The sequence below is a fragment of the Somniosus microcephalus genome, chromosome 3 (assembly GCF_052327205.1).
Source record: "Somniosus microcephalus isolate GS21.2 chromosome 3, FLI_Smic_1.0, whole genome shotgun sequence".
NCBI classification, from domain to species: Eukaryota; Metazoa; Chordata; class Chondrichthyes; order Squaliformes; family Somniosidae; genus Somniosus; species Somniosus microcephalus.
In genome coordinates, this window is record NC_140989.1 from 173183092 (window position 1) to 173210775 (window position 27684).

The window sequence follows — 27684 nt, forward strand, 5'->3', positions numbered from 1 at the left end:
CGTAGCTCTAATTTTAAGATTATGTCCCCTTCGGATAATCATATTCCCCGACCAGGAGTCAAATCTGGGTCTCAGTGGCACCAAATCCTGACCACCAGATTCTGTTAACTTCATTTTTAAAACAAAGTAACTGGTTTCTGAGTCATAAGGGGGTAACGCAGAAATGTTGGTTGTTGAAGCTGCTCATATTTGCAAATTTCATCACAGATTCATGTTCAAAAGTTACTGAAAATAATAAAAAAAGCTATTGGAAAAGCTATTGTTTTGGAACAGCTGATGTAAAGTTAAATTAAGTACTGCTTTTGTTATATTCATCTTCTGACATAACTTTTTTGCTTGAGCTACACTATCAGTATAGAATTTTCTCGCTGAATCAGAGAGCTGAGGCATGTGTAGTGGCACTCCATACAATACAACAGACAAACAAGACTAGCACCTGCACCAAAAGAAATACTTGCAACTTTAATACCCTGAAAGTGTCCTGAAATGCTTTACAATATGAGATATTTTAAAATATTGTTGTCACTGCTGTAAAGTAGAAAAACACAATAGACGACAATGTCAGCTACTGAACATAAAATTTGCCACGCACAAAAAATTAAATCTGACATTCATTTGAGCACAAGCCCTACCAGAGGTAAGGCCTCAAAAAATTAAATAAAACTCCGAGTGTTCCTCTCCACGGAAATCTTTAGTAAAAGGCGAAAGATTTATACCATTTGAAGAAAAACCAGAGTGTACTGAATAGCCGCCGCCGCTACTCCAGACCCACCGCGAACCCATCTCTTTAACATCGTACTGAGCGGCCACACCGACAATCAACATCGATACCACAGAAAGCCAAATGTAACCCAAATTGAATTTATTAGAAAAACTAACTGAAAACTTTCAACATCTTCAACAGAAAGAGGAATAACTTGTCACATTTCGCAAGGCGTTCTGGTTATGTCGATCAGGGGGCGGGTCCTAACCGGCTGCACCAATACAATACAAGACAATACAAATCGCTTTATTGGCATGATAAGGTACATCTTATGTTGCCAAAGCATCAAAATACATTTATGGTTGAACACATAAACGCGGTTCCATTCATACAGTGTATAAACAGGTATATCCCTGAGTTTATAAATATATTTTCGCCTTGTTTATATATACTCTTGTCTTAGTTTACTGGTTGTCCCTCTGTTCATGGCAAGCTGTAACATAGTGTGCTGCCAGTGTTACACAGCTTCTCTCCTCCCCCAGTAGGAATGGGAGTTTTTGGTTGTCAGTCAGATTTCTGAATTCAGGGCATATTTGTGAGAATTTTTGATAGAAATTCTCTCTGATGCCCTGATATTTTCCACAGGCTGTGAGGAAGTGCATCTCTGTCTCAACTACTCCCTGACTGCAGTGAGAGCATATCCTGTCTTCTCTTGGCAGCCTGGTCTGCCTGTGTCTGCCTTTTTCGATCGCTAGGCTATGTTCGCTAAGTCTGTACCTTGTCAAGGTTCTTCTCAGTTTGTTATCCTTTACCATGGTCAGGTAATCAGCTATGTTGTATTGTCTGTTTAGGGCCAAGTAGCAATTGAGTTTGCTTTGGGTTTTTGTTGTTTCTGCCCAATATGACAGATATTTTTCCTTTTGCTTAGCGACCAAAGGCCGGCGGGAATGAGATGTTGCGGATTGTAGTTACTGAGCAGCTCAGTTAGCCGGAAGTTTATTATTTCTTCTCTCAGTCTTTGTACTCACGAGGTGATTTTAATAAATAACCGTGAGGAAAAGGAAGCCCCGCGTCTGGCGTGGTCAAGCCTGCATTCTGGTATTTGCGCATTAACCCCATCTTTGAATGTCACACTGCAGGGTCAGAGTTCATGGAGGAGAGGGAGACCTTGGTTTCCATATACACAAATCTTAAAGGTGGCAGGCCAAGTTGTGGGTTACTTGGGTTTATAAATAGAGGAATAGAATATTTGCCTCCTTCTGTGCTGTATCATTATATGATTCTATAAATAAAGAAAGCCTTGCATTTCTATCGCGCCTTTCACGACCACCGGACGTCTCAAAGCGTTTTACATCCAATTAAGTGCTTTTTCAAGTGTAGTTACTGTTGTAATGTATGAAACGAGCAGCAAATTTGCGCACACCAAGCTTCCACAAGCAGCAATGTGATAATGACCAGATAATCTTTTTTTGTGATGTTGATTGAGGGATAAATATTGGCCAGGGCACCAGGGATAACACCGGGGATAAAAGCAAAGAGATCATGCTAGAACTTTGTAAATCACTGGTTAGGCCTCAGCTGGAGTATTGTGGACAATTCTGGGCACCGCACTTCAGGAAAGATGGAAAGGCCTTAGAAACGGTAGAGAGGAGGTTTACCAGGATGTTACCAGGGATGAGGGACTTCAGTTATGAGGAGAGGTAGGAAGAGTTAGGACTGTTTTCCTTGAAACAGAGAAGGTTAAGAGGTGACCTAAAAGAGGTTTTGAGAGAGTAGATAGAGAAAAACTATTCCATCTGGCGAGTGCGTCAAGAACCAGAGGTCATAGGTTTAAAATAATTGGCAAAAATCTAGGGGGGAGATGATGAGAAATTTTTTCACTCAGAGAGTTGTCGGGATCTGGAACGCTCTACACGGAAAGATGGTGGAAGCTGATTCCATAAACAATATTAAAAGGGAGTTGGACAGATATTTGAGGACAAGGAACCTACAGGGTTACGGACAAAAAAGCAGGGATGAGGGACTAAGCATGACTGTTCTTTCAAAGAGCCAGCACAGGCACAACAGGCCGAATAGCCTCCTTCTGTGCTGTAAATTTCTATGATTCTATCACAAAATGCATGCTAAACAGCGGAAGCAGCATGCTATAGACAGAGCTAAGCAATCCCACAACCAACAGATCAGATCAAAGCTCTGCAGTCCTGCCACATCCAGTCATGAATTGTGGTGGCCAGTTAAACAACTAATGGGAGGAAGAAACATAGAAACATTGAAGATAGGAACAGGAGTAGGCCATTCGGCCCTTCGAGCCTGCTCCGCCATTCAATGAGATCATGGCTGATCATCCAAATTCAGTACCCTGTCCCTGCCTTCTCCCCATATCCCTTGATCCCTTTAGCCTTAAGAAATATATCCAACTCTTTTTTGAATATATTTAATGAACTGGCCTCCACCGCCCTCTGTGGCAGAGAATTCCACAGGTTCACCACTCTCTGGGTGAAGAAATTCCTCCTCATTTCAGTCCTAAATGTCTTACCCCTTATTCTTAGCCTATGACCCCTGGTTCTGGACTCCCCGGCCATCATGAACATCCTTCCTGCATCTAGTCTGTCCAGGCCTGACAGAATTTTATAAGTTTCGATGAGATCCCCTCTCAATCTTCTAAACTCCAGTGAGTATAAGCCCAATCGACACAATCTCTCCTCATACGTCATTCCTGCCATCCCAGGTATCAGCCTGGTGAATCTTCGCTGCACTCCTTCCATGACAAGAACGTCCTTCCTCAGGTAAGGCGACCAAAACTGCACACAGTACTCAAGGTGCGGTCTCACCAAGGCCCTGTACAACTGTAGCAAGACATCCTTGTTCCTGTACTCGAACCCTCTTGCTACGAAGGCCAACATACCATTTGCCTTCTTAACCGCCTGCTGCACCTGCATACTTACCTTCAGCGACTGGTGCACAAGAACACCCAGGTCTCTTTGCACTTCCCCTTCTCCCAATCTATTGCCATTCAAATAATAATCTGCCTTCCTGCTTTTGCCACCAAAGTGGATAACCTCACATTTATCCACATTATAGTGCATTTGCCATGTTTCTGCCCAATCACCCAATCTGTCCAAATCGTACTGGAGTTTCACGACATCCTCCTCACAGCTTACACTCCCACCCAGCTTTGTGTCGTCTGCAAATTTGGAGATATTACATCCAATTCCCTCGTCCAGATCATTAATATATATTGTGAACAGCTGGGGTCCTAGGACCGATCCTTGCGGTACCCCACTAGTCACTACCTGCCACTCGGAAAACGACCCGTTTATTCCAACTCTTTGCTTTCTGTCCGCCAACCAGTTCTCTATCCAAGTCAATACCTTGCCCCCAATCCCATGTGCCTTAATTTTGCATGCTAATCTCTTATGTGGGACCTTATCGAAAGCCTTCTGAAAGTCCAAATACACCACATCCACTGGTTCTCCCTTATCTATTTTACCAGTTACATCCTCAAAAAATTCCAGTAGATTAGTCAAGCATGATTTAACTTTTGTATATCCATGTTGACTTTGTCCGATCCAGTCACTGCTTTCCAAGTGCTCTGCATTTACATCTTTTATAATGGACTCTAGCATTTTCCCCACTACCGGTGTCAAGCTTACCGGTCTATAATTCCCCGCCTTTTCTCTACCACCTTTTTTAAATAGTGAGGTAACATTAGCTACCCGCCAATCCATGGGTACTGTTCCAGAGTCTATCGAGTTCTGGAAGATGACCAGCAATGCATCTACTTTTTCTAGGGCCACTTCCTTAAGTACCCTGGGATGTAGATTATCAGGCCCTGGGGATTTATCGGCCTTCAGTCCCATCAATTTTCCTAACACCATTTCCCTACAAATACTGATTTCTTTCAGTTCCACCCTTTCATCAGATCCTATGTTCCCCAGCATCTCTGGGAGGTTATTTGTGTCCTCCTTTGTGAAGACAGAACCAAAATATGTATTTAGTTGGTCTGCCATTTCTTTGTACTCCATTATAAATTCCCCCAAATCTGACTGCAAGGGACCTACGCCTGACTTCACCAATCTTTTTCTCTTCACATATCTATAAAAGCTTTTACAGTCAGTTTTTATGTTCCCTGAAAGCTTACTCTCATATTTTATTTTCCCTTTCTTAATTAATCCCTTTGTCCTCCTTTGCTGAATCCTAAACTGCTCCCAATCCTCAGGATTATTGCTTTTTCTGGCCAATTTATATGCCCTCTCCTTGGACCTTATGCTATCCCTAATTTCCCTTGTTAGCTACGGTTGGGTCACCTTTTTTGTTTTATTTTTATGCAAAACTGGGATGAACAAATTCTGTAGTTCATCCATTCGGTCTTTGAATGTTTGCCATTGCCTATCCACCGTCAACCCTTTGAGTGACATTACCCAATCAATCCTACCCAACTCGCTCCTCAGACCATCGTAGTTTCCTTTATTTAAATTGAGGACCCTAGTCTCTGAGTCAACTACTTCATTCTCCATCTTAATGAAGAATTCGATCATATTATGATCGTTCCGACCCAAGAGGCCTCGTACAACAAGATTGCTAATTAATCCTTTGTCGTTACATAATACCCAGTCTAAGATGGCCTGATCTCTGGTTGGTTCCTCGACATATTGGTCCAGGAAACCATCCCGTAAACACTCCAGGAATTCCTCCTCCACAGTATTGTTACTAATTTGGTTGGCCCAATCTATATGTAGATTAAAGTCACCCATGATGACTGCTGTGCCCTTATTGCACACTTCTTTAATTTCCCTTTTAATGCCATCCCCAACCTCCGCCTTACTGTTTGGAGGTCTATAAACCACTCCCACTAATATTTTTTTCCCCTTAGTATTTCTCAATTCTACCCATACAGATTCCACCTCATCAGAGCTAATATCTTTCATTACAATTGTGTTAATCCCTTCTTTAACCAGTAATGCTACCCCACCTCCCTTTCCTTTTTGCCTATCTTTCCTGAATATCGAATACCCCTGGATGTTGAGTTCCCAGTCCTGGCCTTCCTTGAGCCACGTTTCCGTAATCCCAACCAAATCGTATTTGTTTTCTTCTATTTGCGCAGCCAATTCATCCACCTTATTACAAATGCTCCTCACATTAAGACACAAAGCCTTCAGGCTTGTTTTTTTAACGCTCTTAGACCTATTAGAATTATTATTTACTGTGGCCATGTTTGATTTAAACCGTTGATTTCTCTGACTGCCACTTTTGTTTTTCTCCTTCCTATCTTTTGCTTTTATCCTTGTTTCCCTTTCCTCTGTCTCCCTGCTCAGTTTCCCAACTCCCTGCCATTTTAGTTTAAACCCTCCCCACCAGCACAGGCTCCATGAACATCCGCATCCTCAATACAAGGCATCAGCCAGAACTGCCGAGTGGATGATCCATCTCGGCCTCCTCCTGAGGTCCCCAACATCACAGAAGCTAGTCTTCAGCCAATTTGATTCACTCCACGTGATATCAAGAAATGGCTCAGCGCACTGCATACAGCAAAGGCACTGGGCCCCGACAACACCTTAGCTGTCGTGCTGTGCTCCAGAACTAGCCATGCCTCCAGCCAAGCTGTTTCAGTACAGTTACCATACTGTCATCTACCCGACAATGTGGAAAACTGCCCAGGTATATCCTATCCACAAAAAAGCAGGACAAACCCAATCCGGCCAATTACCGCCCCATCAGCCTACTCTCAATCATTAGCAAAGTGATAGAAGGTGTCGTCGACAGTGCTATCAAGCGCCAATTATTCACCAATAACCTGCTCACCAATGCTCAGTTTGGGTTCCGCCACGACCAATCGGCTCCAGACCTCATTACAGCCTTGGTCCAAGCATGGACAAAAGAGCTGAATTCCAGAGGTGAGGTGAGAGTGACTGCCATTGACATGAAGACAGCATTTGACCGAGTGTGGCATCAAGGAGCCCTAGTAAAATTAAAATCAGTGGGAATTGGGTGGGTGGGGGGGGGGGGGTGGGGTGGGGGAACTCTACACTGGCTGGAGTCATACCTAGCACAAAGGAAGGTGGTTGTGGTTGTTGGAGGCCAACCAACTCCGCCCCACAATATCGCTGCAGGAGTTTCTCAGGCCAGCTCCAGGATATCGCTGCAGGTGTTCCTTAACCCAACCATCTTCAGCTGCTTCATCAATGACCTTCCCTCCATCATAAGGTCAGATGTGGGGATGTTCGCTGATGATTGCGCAGTGTTCAGCGCCATTCGCAATTCCTCAGATAATGAAGCAGTCCATGCCTGTGTGCAGCAAGACCTGGACAACATCCAGGCTTGGGCTGATATGTGGCAAGTAACATTCACGCCACACTATCACAGTGTAGAGGGAACTCCCCTCCAAGTCACACACCATCTTGACTTGGAAATATTCCTTCATCGTCATTGGGTCAACATCCTGGAACTCCCTCCCTAACAGCACTGTGGGAATACCTTCCCCTCACAGACTGCAACAGTTCAAGAAGGCAGTTCACCACCACCTTCTCAAGGGCAATTAGCAATGGGCCATAAATGCTGGTCTTGCCACATCCCGTGAATGAATAAAAAAAGTGAGCAACCAAAATCTAGTCAAGACTAGACCATTTAAATTTAAAACTCCAGCTATAACTTATATTAGTTTTCTCAAACTAACCCTCTGTGAGAGAGGAAAATAGAAAAATATTTTTTTAATGGAATTGTTTTGTTTAAAGAAAAACTTGCATCTGTCAGTAATCAGCCCTACATACCTGTCCTGAACTTCAAACTGATTTGTAACCTGAAATAAAACTTCCTGCAGTTCTGGAAACACTCAGCAGGTCAGGCAGCATCTGTGGAGAGAGAAACAGAGTTAACGTTTCAGGTGGCTGATGCTGCCTGACCTGCTGAGTATTTCCAGCATTTTCTGTTTCTATTTCAGCTTTCCAGCATCTGCAGTGTTTTTCACAGAAATCACAGAAACCCCACAGTGCAGATAGAGGCCATTTCGGCCCATCGAGCCTGCACCGACACATATCCCACCCGATCCCCGTAACCCCTACACCAACACATATCCCACCCTATCCCCACATATTTAATCCCCCTAACACTAAGGGTCAATTTATCATAGCCAATCAACCTAACCCGCACATCTTTGGACTGTGGGAGGAAACCGGAGCACCCGGAGGAAACCCACGCAAACACGGGGAGAATGTGCAAACTCCACACAGACAGTCACCCGAGGCCGGATTCGAACCCGGGTCCCTGGTGCTGTGAGGCAACAGTGCTAACCACTATGCCCGTCTGGCTTCTTTAGAAGTAAGATCATGGCAGCATCAGGGATCCAGTATGGTGGGGCTGTACTTCCTGCAGAGTTTGAATCCCTGATGCCAAGGGTCTGGCTCTGAGGCACACCCTCCTCTTACTCGTCCCATTTTTGTTGTGTTTATGAACAAAAGTGGGTATTAGAATCTGTGGTAGCTGCCTCTGAATGTAGATGTTATGTGAACAATTACCAGGATATTATATTAACGAAATCTAAAGCTGTGGTTGTGTAACTTTCCTCAGTGAGTCAAAAAAATCCTTACTTCATGGATGCAAGGAATATAGTGACAGAAGAAAAATCATCATGGTAAATGATGCAGTGAATTTAAATGACCTACAGAAGCCAAGGATTCCCCACTGCTGTGGTCAACAGGGCTCTGGTCCCATTTCACATGCTTCTCTCTCCTTTCGCAACTTTTGTAACAGAATCCCCCAGTCCTCACCTTCCACACCACCAGCCTCCACATTCACCATCTCATCTTCCGTCAGCTCCACCACCTACAGCATGATCCCACTACCAACGCATCTCCTATCCTCTCCACTCTCCTTTTTCCGGAGGGACTGTTTTTTTTTTAACATTCATCCCCACCCCTATTTCCACATGTCCTTCTCCGGCACCTTCCATGGCAAACGCAAGAAATGCAACACCTGCCCATCCACTCCTCCCAAACACTCCTTCCGTGTGCAACTGAAATCTACAGTTACTTCCTTAATCTAGTGTACTGTATTAACGGCTCACTATGGGGGTCTCCTCTACATCGGCAAAACCAAACGGACATTAGGTAACTGCTTTGCCAAACCCCTCCATTCTATCTGTAAGTGAGACCTCGGGCTACCTGCGGCTTGCCACTTTTAACTAACCCTTCCCGTTCCCACTCTCCAAACGTTGACTTCAGTAACTTCAGACTTTTGCTATATGCTTATTTTCAAACCTGTTTTAATTTCATACCTGACCTCCAGGTTTTCCATCTCTCCCATTTTCTTACTGTTTTCTGGGCCTCCCATTTCATTATCTACGTACACACCCTTTGTTTCTTTATCTGCCTACTGCCTCTGTACAGGACTTGACTGAGATGATCTGTTACTTTTTTTTATTCATTCGTGGGTTGTGGGCGTCGCTGGCAAGGCCAGCATTTGTTGCCCACCCCTAATTGCCCTCGAGAAGGTGGTGGTGAGCCGCATTCTTGAACCGCTGCAGTCCGTGTGGTGAAGGTGCTCCCACAGTGCTGTTAGGGAGGGAGTTCCAGGATTTTGACCCAGCAACGATGAAAGATCGGCGATATATTTCCAAGTCAGGATGGTGTGTGAATTGGAGGGGAATTGGAGGTGGTGGTATTCCCATGCATCTGCTGCCCCTGTCCTTCGAGGTGGAAGAGTTCGCGGGTTTGGGAGGTGCTGCTGAAGAAGCCTTGGCGAGTTGCTGCAGTGCATCTTGTGGATGGTACTTCATTCTATTTATGTTTCCTTTCTGGGTTTGCCTTTTTTTACTATATGTTTGTCCGCCTGTTAATTTTCAGTTCTGATTTAGGGCCCGCACCTGAAATCTAAACCTCTCTGTTCTCTCCACTGATGCTGACTGACCAGCTGTGAGTTTCCAGCCTTTGCTGGTTTGTTTTCTCGGCAGGTGTTCCTGTTTCTTTTACAATTTCAGGACTGCTTTGCCATTTAGTAGTGATTTCTACTAAGAAGAGTGTTCATGAATTTTAAGTCCAGCTTGATGCTTTGTTTATGTGTTGTTAGTAACTTACAAACACTTACATGGCTGTGGATATATTTATTCATCGTATTTTATTAGTGGTTGTGACTGATGTTTTATGGATAATTCAATTTGAAGAAGACAGTTCCACCATTTCTAACTAATCATACAGCATAGAAGGAGGCCATTCGGCCCATCGTGCCTGTGCCAGCTCTTTGAAAGAGCTGCTCAATTAGTCCCACTCCCCCGCTCTTTCCCCATAGCAATGCAAATTTTTCCAGAGCTTAGGGCCTAGATGGCTAAGGTAGAGGCAAAGGAAATGGGGTTGCAGAAGAGGTCAGAGCTGAAGCAACGCAGAGTTCTCGGATGGTTGGTATGGCTGGAGGAGGTTATGAAGATAGGGAGGGGGTGAGGTCATGGAGGGATTTGGACTCCAGCGTGAGAATTTAATCTCATCTTCAAAATCCACCTTGGCCTCACGTCATACTACTTCTACAAGTCCTCCAACCTCTGCAAATTGCCTCCTCCCTTTGCCCCACACCCACATCTGTGCATCACCTCCTCCCTTTACCCTACCATTGGTGCATGAGCCCCACTAGAATCAGTTTCACACCACTGCAGTCCACCTGTGAAGTTATTTGAAACATACACAATCCCATAAATATTAAGAGCAGTTCAAGAACACAACTTATCTAAACCCCAAGCACTTGCTAACCTGACTAATACTCCGATAACTGCCTCATCGAAATAACTACGTATTCAACAACTAAGATCAATCTTTCTTTCAACAATAAGACAGCCCCACAAAAGCAGGGCCTCAAAAAATTAGTTAAAACTCCGAGTGTTCCTCTCCACGGAAATCTTTAGTAAAAGGCGAAAGATTTATACGATCTGAAGAGAAACCAGAGTACTGAACAATTACAGTCAGCTCCTCGCTGCTAACCGCCGGCTTGCCTCTTTAACATTGTACTGAGCCGCTAGAACTAACCTCCTGAGAAAACCTATTGCCACAAATCAATACAGCACGAGGAAAAGCAACTGAAATCTTCAATCTCCGTGAAAGCCACGGTCAAAACTGAAGTTTATTTTGGTTTCTGGCTCGGTATTATGTGGAACATTATGGGTATGCAAATGAGCTTTGTGTGGGCTGGGTTTGCTGACGTGTCTAATTCTTTGGTACAAGTTTACTTCGGTTTTTTATTCTCTGTGTTTGAACCTTCAGGTGAAAATTTTGGTTCAGCACGGTTTCTGCTAGTGAGCAAACATATTTTAGTTCATACAGGAAGCCATTAACACAATGAGTGCAGACACAGAGCTCAGAGTCCTGCATGGAAAGGAGGCAATGGGGGATCCACTTCCAAGTCTAGTATCCATTTCACTGTGTTCAAATTTATATTTGACTATATAGACGTGTTGATGTATCGGTCTGAATTTGAACTGTTGATTACGCTTTCCTTAACGGAGTACCATCACCGCACAGACTGCCGCGGTTCAAGCAAGGCGGCTTACCACCATCTTCTCAAAGGCAATTAGGGATGGGCAGATTAGCCAGGTCCAGGTCCCATGAACGAATAAAAAAAAACTTGTTTGGAAATTACCTTTGGCCCATGTTCATCCATCCTGATTAACAAAGAAAAGACTCTCCACTGTTTCTCAATTGTTTCTTAAATTATATTAGCGTTTTCGTCTCCACTAATCTATCAGGAGTCCATTTCATGTGTTGGATGAAGAAAGAAATCCTGATCTCAGCCCTAAATTTGCCTTTTAATAGTTTGAAGCTGTGAACCCTCCCCCCCCCCCCGCACCCATGTCCTAATCTCAATTTAATTTAAAGTAAATACTTGCATTTATTTGGTGTTACCTTTTATATACTATTTACAGTCTTGTTTATCCCTCATACAACAGTGACCACTCTTCAAAAAGTACATTGGCTGTAACGTGCTTTGGGATGTCCAGTGGCTGTGAAAGGCGCTACATAAATGCAAGTCTGTCTTTTTTCTTTCATAAGATTCCCCTTTAAGATGTTTCTCCAATATTTCCTCACAATTTAAGACCTTCAAGACTCAGCCTTATTTTCACCACCTCCAATGCATCCCACTTATATCTCAGTGACCAGAACTGGGCACAGTACTCAAGTTCTGGTCAGACTAGAGAACTACAGTTTGACCGAGACTTCCTCTGATTTGCATTTAAGCCGCAAACATCGCATCTCTCCCGATTATGTGACGGGCGGCTGATCCGATATCGTCCATTTTACACTATTGCCCAAATTCAAAATGACCCCCAAAGCAATCCATGAGATTCTCGTGTCTCGATCTAAACACCTCGGCTTCCTCTTGCTGATTTTAAGGTCCAGTTCCTTTCTCCCGGAATAGATCTCTGACGTCTGCACATCAGTTCTTGATTGTGAGTCAAATGCTATGTCATCCAGATCTTTGAGACTTTCATTCACTTTCCAACTTGTGCCTTTTGCTGAGGCTGAGGCTGATCCTCATCATGAACAAGAATAGGAAGCAAGACATCATGAATCTCTGCCTGAATCCAGATCTTTAAGATGCTCCTTAAAACCCTTTGGTCACCTGTCCTAACACTGCCTTACATGGCTTGGTGTCAAATGTTGTTTGATTAAGTTCCTGTGGCGTTTTAGTACGTTAAAGGCGCGATATAAATGCAAGTTGTTGTTGTTGTTGAACACTGAAGCTGACATTCGCATAGAGGCACGTGGCCACATTTATGATCTTCTCTGGTATGCCGTGGCATCCCAAGATTTTGTACTTGCATTGGCCACAATACACAGCTAATTCAAATAACTTTGACAAGCACCATTTACTTGCACGTCAATTTCAGGTAAATGTGTGTAAAAACTTTGTTGTGGACGGCACATTTATTGTGTTAACTTCACGTTGAGTTAAACTTTTACTTCATCGTGACGAACATTGTAGAATTCAGAATAATTGGTGGAAAAAGTAATTTTTTATTGGGTAATTTTTATTGGAAGAAAGGTTTTTGTTACTGGATATGTTTACTTCACTTTCGAAAAACCACGTCACTTCGCTAACAAGGTACAGGCATTAAAATGTTTGCACCATACAGAATCCTTGTACAACATCTAAGTATGGATACTTCATACAGCGCTATATGTATATTATCTCGTATAGTATCTAAACACCTTATCTAGCATGGTATGTAAACAATATCTACCTTGAAGGTTCTTTATAAAAAAACATACTAGCCTAGAAATTCATTAGCGCTGTGCCCATTTTACAGGCATAAAATGGGAGCCAAAACCTCCAATATGGCGGGCGGCGTGCGCGCGCGCGCACATTCTGCGCTCAAAGTGTGCCGCCCGTCATATGGGTAAACGCTCCTCCATAGGCGTCCAGGGCCCGTGCCTGAAACAGGCATTAGGTCCTTTGCATATGCAAATTAGGGCCTGTTTTGTGTCCCCTCTCTAAAATTCTTTAACAACTGACTGTCATGTGCGCCATGCAGGCTGCGGTCAGTATTCTCAGGTGCTTGGCAGCTAAACCAACTGTTCTTAAAGGGACCGCTGGAGGCTGCTTTCTGAAATTAAGTTTTTTTTTTAAACTTACCTTTTGTGGAGCCTAGAGGAGCAGGAGCTCCACATTAATTTGCGGGCGGTTTTCACACTTGCTGCCCTCCGATTCCCTCCTCCTCCTCTGCTTACCGCCTCGGCCGTCCGATCTTTGTTCTTCCCGGGACCGTGAGCTGCTTCTGGGGCCACTACTGGTGCCCGCAGCTCACCGGTAGTAAACAAATGAGACCATCCACTGGCCTCATTAGACGTGTGCAGCATGTGCTGCACCGGGATCCAATCAGGCGCAATCCAATTTCTAGGTCACTGAGTCTTCAATTTTAACAAATAAAAATTGTGTACAGTATATAGACAAGGAGCACAAAGAATTTACACTCAGTACCACACTTATGGAAACATTGTAACAATGATACCAATTACTGACATTTTCATTCACATTATTTAACAACAGCACACTATTACTCACATTTCCATTCACATTATCTAATATACAACAAACGACAGCACACTATTGTCAAATAATTACAGTTGAAACCTTATTAAAAATACATTGTTTTGTAAAAGAATCACCACAGCTCTAAGAAAGGCAATATTTGAAATGTAAAAGTGCAAGTTGACACTGGACCTGACAGTTTAAAATAAATGGGGTGATATCGATCTTTGGTGATAGCACTAAATGGGCGATGGCAAATTGGGATCCGCTTTACATCCCACTTGATTTTCTTTAAAATTGAATGGAAAAAAAATTGGACAGATATAAAAGGGGCTGGCGATTCGCTATCACCCATCTAGTGCTACTGCCAAAGACCGATTCCACGTGCTTTACTTATGGAGAACTATTGCAACATTTTTCCGTTGGACACCGAAAAAGTAACATGTCTAAACCCCGATACAATTGATACTTTAATAGTGAGCCCAGCGTAATGTTTCTGTTACTTTTTTGAATTTGGAGTACAACAATAATAAAATACTGGTGTTGTACAGAAAGCAAATACCACAGGAAAACAATTTCAACTCATCTCAGAACTGAAATGACAAAACAAAACAAAATGGAGACGGCAGTGGTCAGTCACAAAATATTTGCTGTTTTAAGTAGATTATAGTCAGTACCTGCTTAACAGTCCTTTTTGTGTTTGATTGCTTCACATTGAACGCTGCAGTTCTTTCAAATAACCACTTTGTGTTTTAAAGACACAAGCATAGATATATTCTTGGCATAACATACGAAGAATCAAAAACACAGGTGCATTATTGGCATGCTACACTCCCAACACAAGATCAGATCGGAGAAGCATAGGTCGCTCATAAAATCAACAGTATTTTGTCAAGCTGTGCTCACACGGAGGAATCTCTGATGGACTTTTGATGGATTGTCTTGGTTCTGCTAAGGAACGGAAAAGCAGTGCACAAACAGCCTGCCATCATCGTCAAACCCAGGCTGCACCATGCGCAGAAAATGGACCAACTGTACCCATGGTCAACATCGCCTGGTAGCCCATAGATAAATTTTGGTTGACGCGACAGATCATACGAAATGCTGGCTGCAAACGTGCAAAGAGAAATTGTGCAAAAAATTCCTAAAAAAAAGCAAAGAAAAAGTGCCGTTACTTATATCCAAAATATAATGCTAAGCAACAATGTAGCATTTTTCACCAAGAGGTCAGTGAAAGAAACGTGTGGCAAAACAGTGTGTATGGCAAATGAGTTTAAATGGATGAAAATGATGCATTTTGACAGGTATTTGGGTATATTGCAAAATGGCTAGTGTCACTTAAAACACAGCACTTTACATTTACATCCATGTAAGGTTTTTTTTTTCATGTGTAACCAACAGTCCAGAAACAATCACATCATACAATATGACTCAGAGTTGAATATATATACTGTATTGTGGCGGAGCCACCAAGGGTCTCAGAACAATTGGCAATAATCCCTTTAACTACAGTGTAGTGCAACCGCGGACTGCACCTTTAAACTGTACTGTATTGTGTTTTCCTGCACTCCACGTGATGACGTCATGACGCCGATCACGTGACCACCAGTGGCGCAAAGAACGCGATGACGTCATGACGTCAGCTTCCAGAATCTTCCAGTAGTCGTCGAGTGCCCAGCAAGCTGTATAGACCTGTGTACCGTTTCTCCTGTAGTTTCCCTGTTAACTTCGTTGTTCATTAAAACCTGTTGATTTGATTCATCGAGTCAAATACCTTATTCAGAGAGGAACCTCCGTTCCTACATTGGTGACCCCGATCTCGTCGGACAACTTTCGTCGAGGATGAACACGAACGCCGTCGCCCTTAAACTGCCGCAGTTCTGGGAACAGCAGCCAGCAGCATGGTTTTTCCAGGCAGAAGCACAGTTCGCTCTCCGGGAGGTCACAGCGGATGCGACCCGTTATTATTACGTGGTTGCCGCTCTCAACAGTGCCACGGCCTCGCGGGTCATCAGCATCCTCGGAAGCCCACCAGAGGAGGGCAAGTACGAAGCGCTTAAAGCCCGTTTGCTACAGGTATTTGATCTTAATAAGTCGGAGCGGGCACGCAAGCTTATTTCCATGCCCGGCCTCGGGGACTCAAAACCGTCAGAGCTGATGAGTCAAATGCGCACGCTGTTGGGCGCGGAACCCCAATGCTTTTTATTCCGTGAGCTTTTCCTCTGCCAGCTACCCGAACCGGTTCAGGCGGCATTGGCCAACACTGCCATCACAAACGGTGCTGAACTCGCTGCAGAGGCAGACAAGATATTTACTGTTACTCAGCAATGTTGTGCAGCCACGAGGCGCCTTTCCCCCACGCGAGCGAAGCCCAGCCCTCCCCTAGCAGGATGGTGCGCGTACCACGCCCGTTTTGGCGCCAAAGCTCAATGCTGCCGGCCTCCTTGCAGTTTCCCTCAAGAAAAAAAAACTCCAACAAGCCCGCGTCCTACTGGACGGACGACAAGGTCTAGAAAGCACAGCAAGTTAGCTATGGCGGCGGGCTCAGCGGGCAAACTCATTAACGTTACGGATTCCGTTACAGGCTGACGATTCCTGTGCGACACTGGTTCCCAGTGCAGCATCCTCCCTGTTTCAAAGCTGGACCTACTGTCCGGCGGCCAGGGGCCTTCCCTCGTGGCAGTAAATGGCGCTGCCATGCGTACGTTCGGGAAACGGACGGTAAACTTAACCTTCGCCGGTCAGCGTTTTGTCTGCGACTTCATTACAGCTAAGGTCTCACAGGCCATCCTGGGTGCTGATTTTTTCTGTGCAAACGGTCTGCTGGTCGATGTCCAACACTGCCGACTCATTAATGCGTCCACTTTCCACGCAGTGCCCTGCCACCGCAGCACCGCCGTGTCCTGGTCGGTGGCCTGTGCGATTCCATCACAAGACGGGTTTACGCGCCTGCTCAGTGAATTCCTGGAGCTCACCAGGCCTACTTTTTCGGCTGCAAGCACACGGCACGGGGTGGAGCACCATATCTCCACGACCGGAGCACCCGTTTACGCTCGGGCGCGGCGATTAGAAGCCGGCAAGCGGGCAGCCGCAAAGGCTGAGTTCCAGACCATGGAGCGACTTGGGATCATCCGGCGTTCGGACAGCCCTTGGTCCTCCCCACTGCATATAGTACCCAAACCAGGTGGTGGATGGCGACCGTGCGGGGATTACAGACGCTTAAACGACGCCACGACACCGGACAGGTATCCTATTCCCCACATCCAAGATTTTTCGGCACATCTGGCTGGCAACGCTATATTTTCTAAAGTGGATCTCGTTCGTGGATATCATCAAGTTCTGGTGCACCCTCCAGACGTCCCCAAAACGGCAGTCATCACTCCGTTCGGCCTTTTCGAGTTCCTCCGCATGCCGTTCGGTCTAAAGAACGCAGCGCAAGCATTCCAGCGGTTGATGGACTCTGTCTTACGGGACCTGCCCTTCATTTTTGTATATTTGGATGACATCCTAATAGCCAGCAAGGATACGACAGCTCACATGGCCCATTTACGTACACTTTTCGCCCGACTCAGCCAACACGGCCTTCTTGTCAATCCGGCTAAATGCACATTTGGAGTATCCAGCATTGATTTCCTGGGACACAGGATTACCCCAGAAGGCGCCGTCCCGCTAGCCACCAAGGTAGAGGCAGTTACCGCATTCCCGCTGCCTCACACGGTCAAACCCCTACAAGAGTTCTTGGGGATGGTAAATTTTTATCATCGTTTTGTCCCCAAGGCGGCCCGGTTAATGCAACCTCTGTACGAAGCACTAAAAGGGAAGTCGGGCAAGGATGTTCTCACTTGGACACCGCAAATGGACCAGGCATTCCGCGATACCAAGGCAGTGTTGGCGGATGCAACTATGCTAGCACACCCAGTCCCGGGCGCGACTGTTGCCCTCACTACGGACGCCTCTGACTACGCCATCGGAGCGGTTCAAGAGCAGTGGGTTGACGGGGGTTGGCAGCCGTTAGCCTTTTTCAGCCGCCAACTGTGCAAGAACGAGCGAAAGTATAGCACTTTTGACAGAGAGTTGCTAGCCCTGTTTTTGGCCATCCGGCATTTCCGTTTCCTGCTAGAAGGCCGTCCGTTCACTGCATTCATGGACCACAAGCCACTCACCTTCGCCATGGCCAAAACGGCAGAACCTTGGTCAGCTCGGCAGCAGCGCCACCTCACGTTTATATCCGAATTCACAATGGATTTGCGGCACGTGTCAGGCAAGGATAATCTCGTGGCAGAGTGCCTTTCCCGGGTTCCAGTCCAGGCAGTCCACCTGGGCATAGATTTCGTCGGACTGGCAGAGGATCAACTGGCAGACCCAGAGGTACAAGCGTTTAGGACCACGCCTTCCAGTTGGCAGGTTGCAGACATGCCATTTCAAGCGGCAGGAACCACGCTCTTGTGCGACACATCCATGGGAGTGCCCCGGCCCATTGTGCCAGTCGCATGGCGCAAGAAGGTATTTCAGGCAATCCACGGGTTATCTCACCCGGGGATGCGGGCTTCTCAACGGCTACTGTCCCGCAAATTCGTTTGGAAAGGCATGCATTTGGACGTCCGGGACTGGACAAACAATTGCGTCGATTGCCAAAAATCCAAAGTCAACCGTCACGTCAAGGCTCCGGTGGCCAACTTCCCGGTGCCTGAGCGCCGCTTCGACCACATTCACGTGGATTTAGTAGGTCCCCTTCCCGGGTCGCGTGGATTCACACACCTCCTGACGGTGGCAGACCGGACCACCAGGTGGCCAGAGGCAATTCCCTTGGCCGCTACCACCGCAGCAGACGTCGCCAGGGCATTTCTTTCGTCGTGGGTGGCTCGGTTCGGGGTGCCATCGGACATCTCCTCGGACCGCGGTCCGCAATTCACATCAGAGCTGTGGAACGCAGTGGCACAAGGCCTGGGAACCAAGCTGCACCGTACCACCGCGTACCATCCGCAGGCGAATGGCCTGTGCGAAAGGTTCCATCGGTCTCTCAAAGCGTCCCTCCGTGCCAGCTTGAGGGGACCCAACTAGATGGACAGGCTCCCATGGGCGATGCTAGGCCTCCGGACAGCACCAAAGGAGGATCTTCAGTCTTCATCGGCTAAGCTGGTTTATGGCCAGACACTCAGAGTACCAGGTGACTTTCTCCCTCCACACACCGAACCATGGTCTGCAGCTCAACAGCTCCTACTTCATCAGGAGGCGGCTAGGAATTTCCTGCCCATCCCAACCTCGCACCATGACCTGCAGAGGCCTCACGTCCCGGCAGAGCTCATGAGTTCGGACTATGTCTTTATTCGACAAGACGGTCACAGAGACCCACTTAAGCCACCGTATACCGGACCTTTTCGTGTCATCGCACCAGGGGAAAAGTTTTTCACAGTCGAAGTCGGTGGAAGGTCTGATACCGTCTCTATCGACCGGCTCAAACCAGCCCACCTGGATCGGAGTGAACCTGTCGTGGCTGCCCAACCGCCTCGCCGCAACCGACCGCCGTTAGCCGCCAGACCAGCCGTGCACCAGCCCACCATCGAACAGCCCGATTCGGCCTCTGACGCGCCTGCACCTCTGACTACCGTTTCTGCCTCGCCCGAGACGCCGCTTCTGCCGCAATCCGGCACTGGTCCTTCCACTAATGCCCCGTTTCCGCTGCCTGAATTTCGTTGCCGTTCGGCCAGGATCATTAAGCCTCCTACTCGGTTGACAATGTCCGTTAAAGTGGATTCTGGGGGGGCGCCTGTGGCGGAGCCACCAAGGGTCTCAGAACAATTGGTAATAATCCCTTTAACTACAGTGTAGTGCAGCCACGGACTGCACCTTTAAACTGTACTGTATTGTGTTTTCCTGCACTCCACGTGATGATGTCATGACGCCGATCACGTGACCACCAGTGGCGCGAAGAACGCGATGACGTCAGCTTCCAGAATCTTCCAGTCGTCGTCGAGTGCCCAGCAAGCTGTATAGACCTGTGTACCATTTCTCCTGTAGTTTCCCTGTTAACTTCGTTGTTCATTAAAACCTGTTGATTTGATTCATTGAGTCGAATACCTTATTCAGATAGGAACCTCCGTTCCTACAGTATCACATTTTCACAAAAATACTCATTTTACTGTAATGGGCAGGGACTCTAATTGGCAGGATGTGACTAGTGGTGACCCACAGGCCTCAACTATTCACTGTATTTATTAACTTAGATGATGGGATAGAAAGGCACATATCCAAGTTTGCCAGTGACACAAAGATAGGCGGCCTTGTAAGCAGTGTAGATGAAAGTATCATATTACAAAGAGACATTAATAGATTAAGTGAATGGGCAAAACTGTGGCAAATGGATTTCAATGTAAGCAAGTGTGAAGTCATCCACTTTGGACCTAAGCAGGTTAGATCAGAGCACTTTCTAAATGGTGAAAAGCTAGAAACAGTGGAGGACCAAAGCGACTTGGGGGTCCATGTACATAGATCATTAAAATGTCATGGACAGGTACAGAAAATAATCAAAAAGGCTAATGGAATGTTGGCCTCTATATCTAGAGGACTAGAATACAAGGGGGTAGAAGTCATGCTGCAGCTATACAAAGCCCTGGTTAGACCACACCTGGAGTACCGTGAGCAGTTCTGGGCACCACACCTTAAGAAGGATGTATTGGCCTTGGAGGGAGTGCAGCACAGATTTGCTAAAATTATAACTGGACTCCAAGGGTTAAATTACAAGGAGATATTGCCCAAACTAGGGTTGTATTCCCTGGAATCTAGAAGGTTAAGGGGTGCTCTGATCAAAGTTTACAAGATATTAAGGGGAACAGATAGAGTAGATAGAGAGAAACTATTTCTGCTGGTTGGGGATTCTAGAACTAGGGAGCGTAGCCTAAAAATTAGAGCCAGACCTTTCAGGAGTGAAGTTAGGAAACACTTCTAAACACAAAGGGTGGTAAAAGTTTGGAACTCTCTTCCATAAACGGCAATTGATGCTGGGTCAATTGTTAATTTTAAATCTGAGATTGATAGCTTTTTGTTAACCAAAGGTATTAAGGGATATGGGGCAAAGTTAGGTCGCAGATCAGCCATGATCTCATTGAATGGTGGAACAGGTTCGAGGGGCTGAATGGCCAACTCCTGTTCTTCCTATGTTCCTAAAACAGAGAAGTAATATTCAGACTGCCATACCTTGTAGGAACATAATGCCAGAAAACTCACTTTTTTTTCTTGGCAATTTTCTCCCTTCCTGTCCTAAAGTGCTGAGTATAGCTGGAGTATAGGTTGGGATTTTAACTTAACCAATGGATCTGGGCTCCATCCAAATTGTGATCCCATCACAACAATGCTGGAATTCCATTATAGCGTTGAGGTAAATGAGAACAGCTTCAACAGGAAGCCTTGATTCATTTCACTTTTCACCTGCAAGCACGTAAAATACTACTTTTTAAAATTATTTTGAGTTTTTGTTTTAAAATTTCTCTGTTGGCCTATTTTGAAGCCAGTTTTAGGGGCTTGAAATAAGCTCATTGTCCCATCTGCTCTTGCAATTCTTTGAAACATCTCACCGTTTGGATACACATGTGGGGCTTTACACCATGGAATTGAGTACAAAATCTAGGCTGACTCTGCAGTGCAGGACTGAGGGAGTCCTGCACTGTTGGAGATGTCGTCCCATCTGCCTTCTTGGGTGGACGTAAAAAATCCCACGGCACTATTTTGAAGAAGAGCAGGGGAATTCTCCACGGTGTCCCGGCCAATATTTATCCCTCAACCAACATCACTAAGACAGATTACCTGGTCATTATCACATTGCTGTTTGTGGGACCTTGTTGTGCACAAATTAGTTGCCATGTTTCCCACATTCCAACAGTGACTACGCTTTAAAAGTACTGAATTGGCTGTGAAGCGCTTTGGGACTTCCTGAGTTCATGAAAGGCCCTCTATAAATGCAAGTTCTTTATTTCTTTTTCTCTGCTTTCACACCATTCCACAGCGATGTGAAAGGCAATATACTGTTCGCCCAGCTCGCTGTCGAAAAGTATCTGGATTACGCGTACGAATAGTACAATTCACAATCTGAAAATACTGCAGACACACAGACTGCTGAAGAAAAGTGCTGGAAAATGACCTGCCATTAGGAAAAGGAGACCTGCCACGTGCTGAGTGAGGTTTTCTTCCCAGAAGAAGCTCATTGACGCCACAATGCACCCGCACAGCAGGACCGCAGCTGCCATGCCCAGGAATCCAGCGGTGATCCTCCTCAAATCTGAGTTGGTAGAATAGGGAAAAGGAAATTTTTTTAAAAAATTGTAAGTATTTCTTGGGAAAAGGCACAAAAGGTCTTAGTTTCGACAGCATTCCATTGAACAAATTCCATAAAATAAAATGTCGCTTATTTTTATTACGGTTAAAATTATGGATCACAGAGCAATGGGACTTGGGATTCTGCCTTGTAATTCCAGAGACTGAGTTCCCAATTTAGCTGAACTAATAGAAGGAGCTAAGCAGATCGCAGGCATTGCTCCTTAGAGATGCAGGTAAAATTCTGCCAGTACACTTACTAGTGGCCTGTTCAAAAATGGAACCGGTAGATAACCAAAGTTGAGGGTCAAAATAATTTACAAAGTTAGCGGATCTCCCGTGGCATTGCTTGCGTGCCACCTTTAACTTCAGCCTTTAACTTAGTACCTAGCAACACTGTGTGCCTACTTTATACAAGCATGATGATTAACATCTAATGTAAATTAGTTGGTAATGACGGAAAATGGGACCCATGGCATCACCACACTATTCCCGCCTCATTTAACTATGATTGTCCCTATTCGGACAGGCACTTCTGGCATCCAGCAGAAGTGACATTGGAAAATTCTATGGATATCAAAAGGAGCAGGGCTACAATGTAACAGGTACACCGCCCTATTATCTGCCCCCCATCTGCAGAATACCACCTAAATATTCTACTCAGATCAGGTGGTTATCAGAGGAAAAGCCAAACTGTTGGGTTTTAAATGTTGATTTTTAGCTGTTGAGTGGCTGCAATATGTAGTATCCACAGGATGCACTGCAGCAACTCGCCAAAGCTTCTTTGGCAGCACCTCCTAAACCTGCGACCTCCACTACCTAGAAGGACAAGAGCAGCAGGTGCAAGAGAACATCACCTCCAAGTTCTCCACCAAGTCACACACCAACCCAACTAGGACCCAATTCCCATTCCATCACTGTCGCTGGATCAAAATTCTGGAACTCCCTATTTTCAATTTCAATTTCAATTTTATTTGTCACATAACCAAATACAACAAGTGAAATCCAGTCAGTGAAATGCTTTTTTCTTAACGAGCCGAGCGCACCGATCAGCAAAGGACACTTAGCTGCCTGGTACGCACGGAGCCCGCAAGGACGGCAGCCATCTTCATCAGCGCCATCGACCCCCTACCCAACAATGCTGTAGGAGAACCTTCAACACACGGGCTGCAGCGGTTCGAGAAGAAGGCTCACCACCACCTTCTCCAGGGTAACAAGGGATGGGCAATAAATGCAGCCTCGCCACCAATGGCCACATCCCGAGAATGAATAATTTAAAAAAACTTATACAGAAAGAAGTCTTCCTTTTACAACTTCAACGGCAACTCTGTTTATGCGTGGAAACAGGGTTTCCGCTGACCCTCCACCGGAGGTATGGTGGCAAAGCAGGAGTAGACTCTGGCCTAGAAATTCAGTATAGCCACTTTTGGGGTGGTAAAGTCGGGCGGTCGCTAAAGTTAGCGCCCGCTGGAAACTGCAGGTCACTTCGCCGAAATTCAGTAGATCTGGCCAAGAGTTTGGGCGAGCGCTGAAACTGGCGTTGCACTCCTATCTTCAGGCACTAAGCCGGCGGTGCGGACTGATAACGCCGAGGCCGGGCGCAGCGCAGGTGCGGTCATGTTTTGATTGACAGCAGACACCCTGACGCCGGCCAGCTCTTAAAGGGGGAAGGGTCGACTTTGTCTGCAGCCACGCCCTGGATAGTGGAGCCCTGCAGCTAGGCCTGAACACTGCTGGTGGACCCAAATAGCGCCTGAAGCCATGGAGAAGGCCCGTGAACGAGCGCAGCGCTTCTCCCAGCATGCTTTGAGGATGCTGGTTAGGGGGTTGGAAAGGTACAAAGAGATCTTGTGCCCGGACAGTGGCAAGAAGGCTCCCAGGAGGCAGTTCAGGAGAGCCTGGAGGAAAATCGCCCACAGGGTGTCAGTCAACAGCGATGTCCCCAGGACTGGTGACCAATGCCGCAAGAAGTACAACGACCTCACTCGGTTGGTCAGGGTGAGTACCCTTTCCAGTGTCCTCCTCATCCTTGCATGTGCACCTCACATTATGGGCAAAGGGACCTCAAAGGCCTAATGGCCAGCCCTCCTCCCGCAGCTATGGCACTGGCATGATCCTCAATAGCACTTTCTGCACTTAACACACTGGCCAAGCTATTCGACCATGGGAGGCAGTGCACACAACAACAGGGCACCACACTGGCCAAGCTATTCGACCATGGGAGGCAGTGCACACAACAACAGGGCACCACACTGGCCAAGCTATTCGACCATGGGAGGCAGTGCACACAACAACAGGGCACCACACTGGCCAAGCTATTCCACCATGGGAGGCAGTGCACACAACAACAGGCCACCACACTGGCCAAGCTATTCCACCATGGGAGGCAGTGCACACAACAACAGGCCACCACACTGGCCAAGCTATTCCACCATGGGAGGCAGTGCACACAACAACAGGCCACCACAATGTACTTAGAGGCCGTCCTTTCTCTTGCAGGCCAAGATGGCCCGGAATTTGAAGAGCCAGAATGTCACCGGGGGAGGCCGTGCCCAGTTCCAGGAGCTCAGTGAGCTGGAGGAGAGCGTGGCTCGACTCATGTGTGGCCGGGTGGTTGGCCCTGTTGCCATTGGAGATGCCGACCCTGTGCTGCGACCCAATGGTAAGGACATGACTGTTTGGACCTCTCTCGTTCCCCTAGCGCATCAGATCTACATCCTTTGCCACTGTCCGACCAATGCGCTGAATGCCACCACTCATGCCTCCCTCGCTGACGCCCTGTCCTCACTGTAAAGCTACTCTTGTGCCTTCCTGCTTTCAGCTGGTGAGGAGGAGGTCCCTGAAGCAGAGAGTGCCAGACCCTCGGAAGAGGAGCACGACAAGGACCAACAGGAAGGCGGCACATCGGGGGAAGCATCATCTGCGCTGGGGATGGCAATGGAGGGGACACGTCTTGCCTGGAGGAGAGCCAGGGGGAAGTGTTGCAGGGGGGTGTAGCTCCTGGGCCCAGTGCCGTCCAGGCACGCGGGAAGGGTCGGGCAGAACGGCGGCCTTCTCCCCAGAGGGGGGAAGTGTTGCAGGGGAGGGCAGTTGCTGGGCCCAGTGGCGTCCAGGCACGCGGGAAGGGTCGGCCAGCTCGGCGGCCTTCTCCCCAGAGGGAGAGTCCGGCCTCCAGTCCGGAGACGGACCTCGCCCAGGAGGTGCGCCTCCTTGATCAAATGTCGGCGGATTCGGAGCGGCGCCACAAGGAGTTCATGGGGGTTGTGGGACAGTTGCCTCAGGCCATTGAGTCCCTGGCTCATAGTGTGGCCGCTTTCGGGGAATCACAGGCCAGGGGTGTTGAGCAACTCGCGGCAGCACACGCCAGGGGTGTTGACCAACTCGCGGCAGCACAGGACAGGGTTGTCGAGCAACTCGCGGCAGCACAGGACAGGGGTGTCCACCAACTCGCGGCAGCGCAGGACAGGGGTGTCCACCAACTCGCGGCAGCGCAGGACGCGAGTCGCGAGTTCATGAGTGGTGCCGTGCAGACACTCACTGATCTGATGCGGGCACAGACCAGGGCAGTTCGGGCACTCACTTCTGCCACACTCGCTGTGTCGCGGAAGCATCGCCAGGGCACCCGCCGCCCTGCTGCAGCACAGCGGTCTGGCCTCCACCAGATTGCTGCGCTTGCTGCACTGCCAGCCCGGCTGAGTGCCAGTGTCTCTGGCGAACAGCGAGCGCGTGCCATCAGCCAGCTTGCCCCCATTGCTGCAGCCGCCACTGCAACTCCCCCAGCCAAGGTGCGACGAGCTGCTGCAGAGACTGATGCTGCGCAGCCACAGCTGCAGCAGTCAGCAGCCGGCCCCTCCAGGGCCGGACCTCGTCTAGGCCGACCCCCAAGGGCATCTGCCGTCACGCATTCTGCCCCTCAGGAGCCTTCCCCCAGCCTTGCAACACCCACAGGGCCCAGGTTGAGGCGGAGCAACAGGTCGGGCAGGGGCCGCACAAGGCTGCACAAGGACTCGCCCTCTCGGCACACCCAGTAGAGTATGGTGGCAACGGTGTTTTTTATATGGGGGTGTTTGTGTTGTGGGGGGGGCTTCTTTTGGTAAGGCCGAGGATGAAGGCCAATGGTTTTTTATATGGGGGTGTTTGTGTTCTGTTGTGGGGGGGCTTCTTTTGGTAAGGCCGAGGATGAAGGCCAATGGTTTTTTATATGGGGGTGTTTGTGTTCTGTTGTGGGGGGGCTTCTTTTGGTAAGGCCGAGGATGAAGGCCAATTGGATGGGCAAGTTTTGTTATTCCTCCCCAGGTTGTGGGAGTGAGATATTCTTTTCACAGTTTTTTGGGGGGTGTTGTCTGTTTTTCTGTTTCATGTGGGAAGGGCCCTGAGTTTGTTAAATAAAGCTTTTTATTTATTCAGCTTGTCCAGGTGTCATGTTTCCAGTGGTTGTTGCGTTAAGCGGCTGAGGGCTTGCGGAGCGGCTGCATTCAGGTGCGTTCATTGCCACAAGCCATTCCCTGACAGGGGGCCTAGAAGTGTCGTTCAATAAGCCGCCGGCGGACGGCCCTTGGACCTTGTGGCTCCCTCCTGGCCTGGTACTCCTCCTCCTCCTCCTCCTCCTCATGGTCCTCCTGCGCGTCCTCCTGAGGTGGTGGTGCTACGTCAGGTGGCAGTGCCTGAGTCCTGCGGATAGCCAGGTTGTGCAGCATGCAGCAAACGACGACGAACTGGGAGACTCTATCCGGCGAATACTGTAGAGATCCGCCGGAGCGATCCAGGCAGTGGAACCGTTGCTTGAGGACGCCAATCGTTTGCTCTATGATGTTCCTTGTGGCTTGATGGCTTTCGTTGTATGCCTCCTCCGCAGGGGTCCTGGGCGCGCGGAGCGGGGTCATGAGCCATGTACACAAAGGGTAGCCCTTGTCCCCAATAAGCCATCCCCTTGGTGGAGGCTGTGCCTCGAACATGTCAGCCACAGTAGTCTGGCGCAGGATAAATGCATCGTGGCTGCTTCCTGGAAAGCGGGCATTGACAGCTAGGATGCGCTGCCTGTGGTCACACACCAGCTGTACATTGAGGGAATGGTAGCCCTTCCGGTTGCGGTAATCCTCAGCATTGTCGATAGGTGCCCGCATAGCCACATGCGTGCAGTCAATGGCGCCCTGCACCATGGGGAAGTCCGCGATCCTGCCAAATCCGACTGCACGCTGCTCCTGCCTCTCTAGGGTCATGGGGAAGGAGATGAATTGGTGTCTCCTCGCGAAAAGGGCATCGGTGACCTGCCGGATGCAGCGATGCGCGGCGAACTGGGAGATGTTCGCTATGTCCCCAGCAGCGGCTTGGAAGGAGCCGCTTGCATAAAAGTTCAGAGCCACCGTGACCTTCACTTCCACCGAGAGAGACGTCCTGCACATCAGCTGCAGACGCAGATCTCGGTGAAGCAGCTGGCAGATCTCTGCAACCACCTCCCTTCTGAAGCGTAGCCTCTTAACACACTGCGCGGCAGTCATGGTGAGATAGGACACCTGCTGCCGGTATTCCCTGAGTGGGTAAGGCCTACGTTGCCAACGCCTGATGGCCCCTCTGCGTCTAGGCATGGCTGGCCCTCTCACACAGCGTCTGCGAGCCCTTCGCACATAATGCTGCAACTGAGGGTTGCCACCCCATACAGCCCCCATAAT

The 27684-nt window shown here is 47.7% G+C and overlaps 1 protein-coding gene and 2 non-coding genes across 4 annotated transcripts in view; all 3 read right to left on the reverse strand.

Annotated features, from left to right (window-relative positions):
• Positions 1-624: 624 nt before the first annotated feature.
• Positions 625-739, reverse strand: LOC147121577 (U5 spliceosomal RNA). Its single transcript, XR_015077788.1, has one exon. It is a non-coding gene; the product is annotated as a U5 spliceosomal RNA (small nuclear RNA).
• A 9777-nt stretch (positions 740-10516) lies between these two features.
• Positions 10517-10630, reverse strand: LOC147121578 (U5 spliceosomal RNA). Its single transcript, XR_015077779.1, has one exon. It is a non-coding gene; the product is annotated as a U5 spliceosomal RNA (small nuclear RNA).
• Positions 10631-12670: 2040 nt separating this feature from the next.
• Positions 12671-27684, reverse strand: part of tmem178a (transmembrane protein 178a) — a 34341-nt gene continuing 19327 nt past the window's right edge. Inside the window, exons 3-4 of one of the 2 annotated variants that reach the window (XM_085981928.1) lie at positions 21847-21980; positions 12671-14852 (exon numbers count right to left, since the gene is read on the reverse strand). In XM_085981928.1, coding sequence (XP_085838054.1) covers positions 14703-14852; positions 21847-21980 — 284 coding nt within the window. In that variant the 3' untranslated portion in view covers positions 12671-14702. Of the gene's footprint in view, positions 14853-21842; positions 21981-27684 lie in introns of both variants that reach the window. The other variant, XM_085981927.1, reaches the window with a different exon arrangement.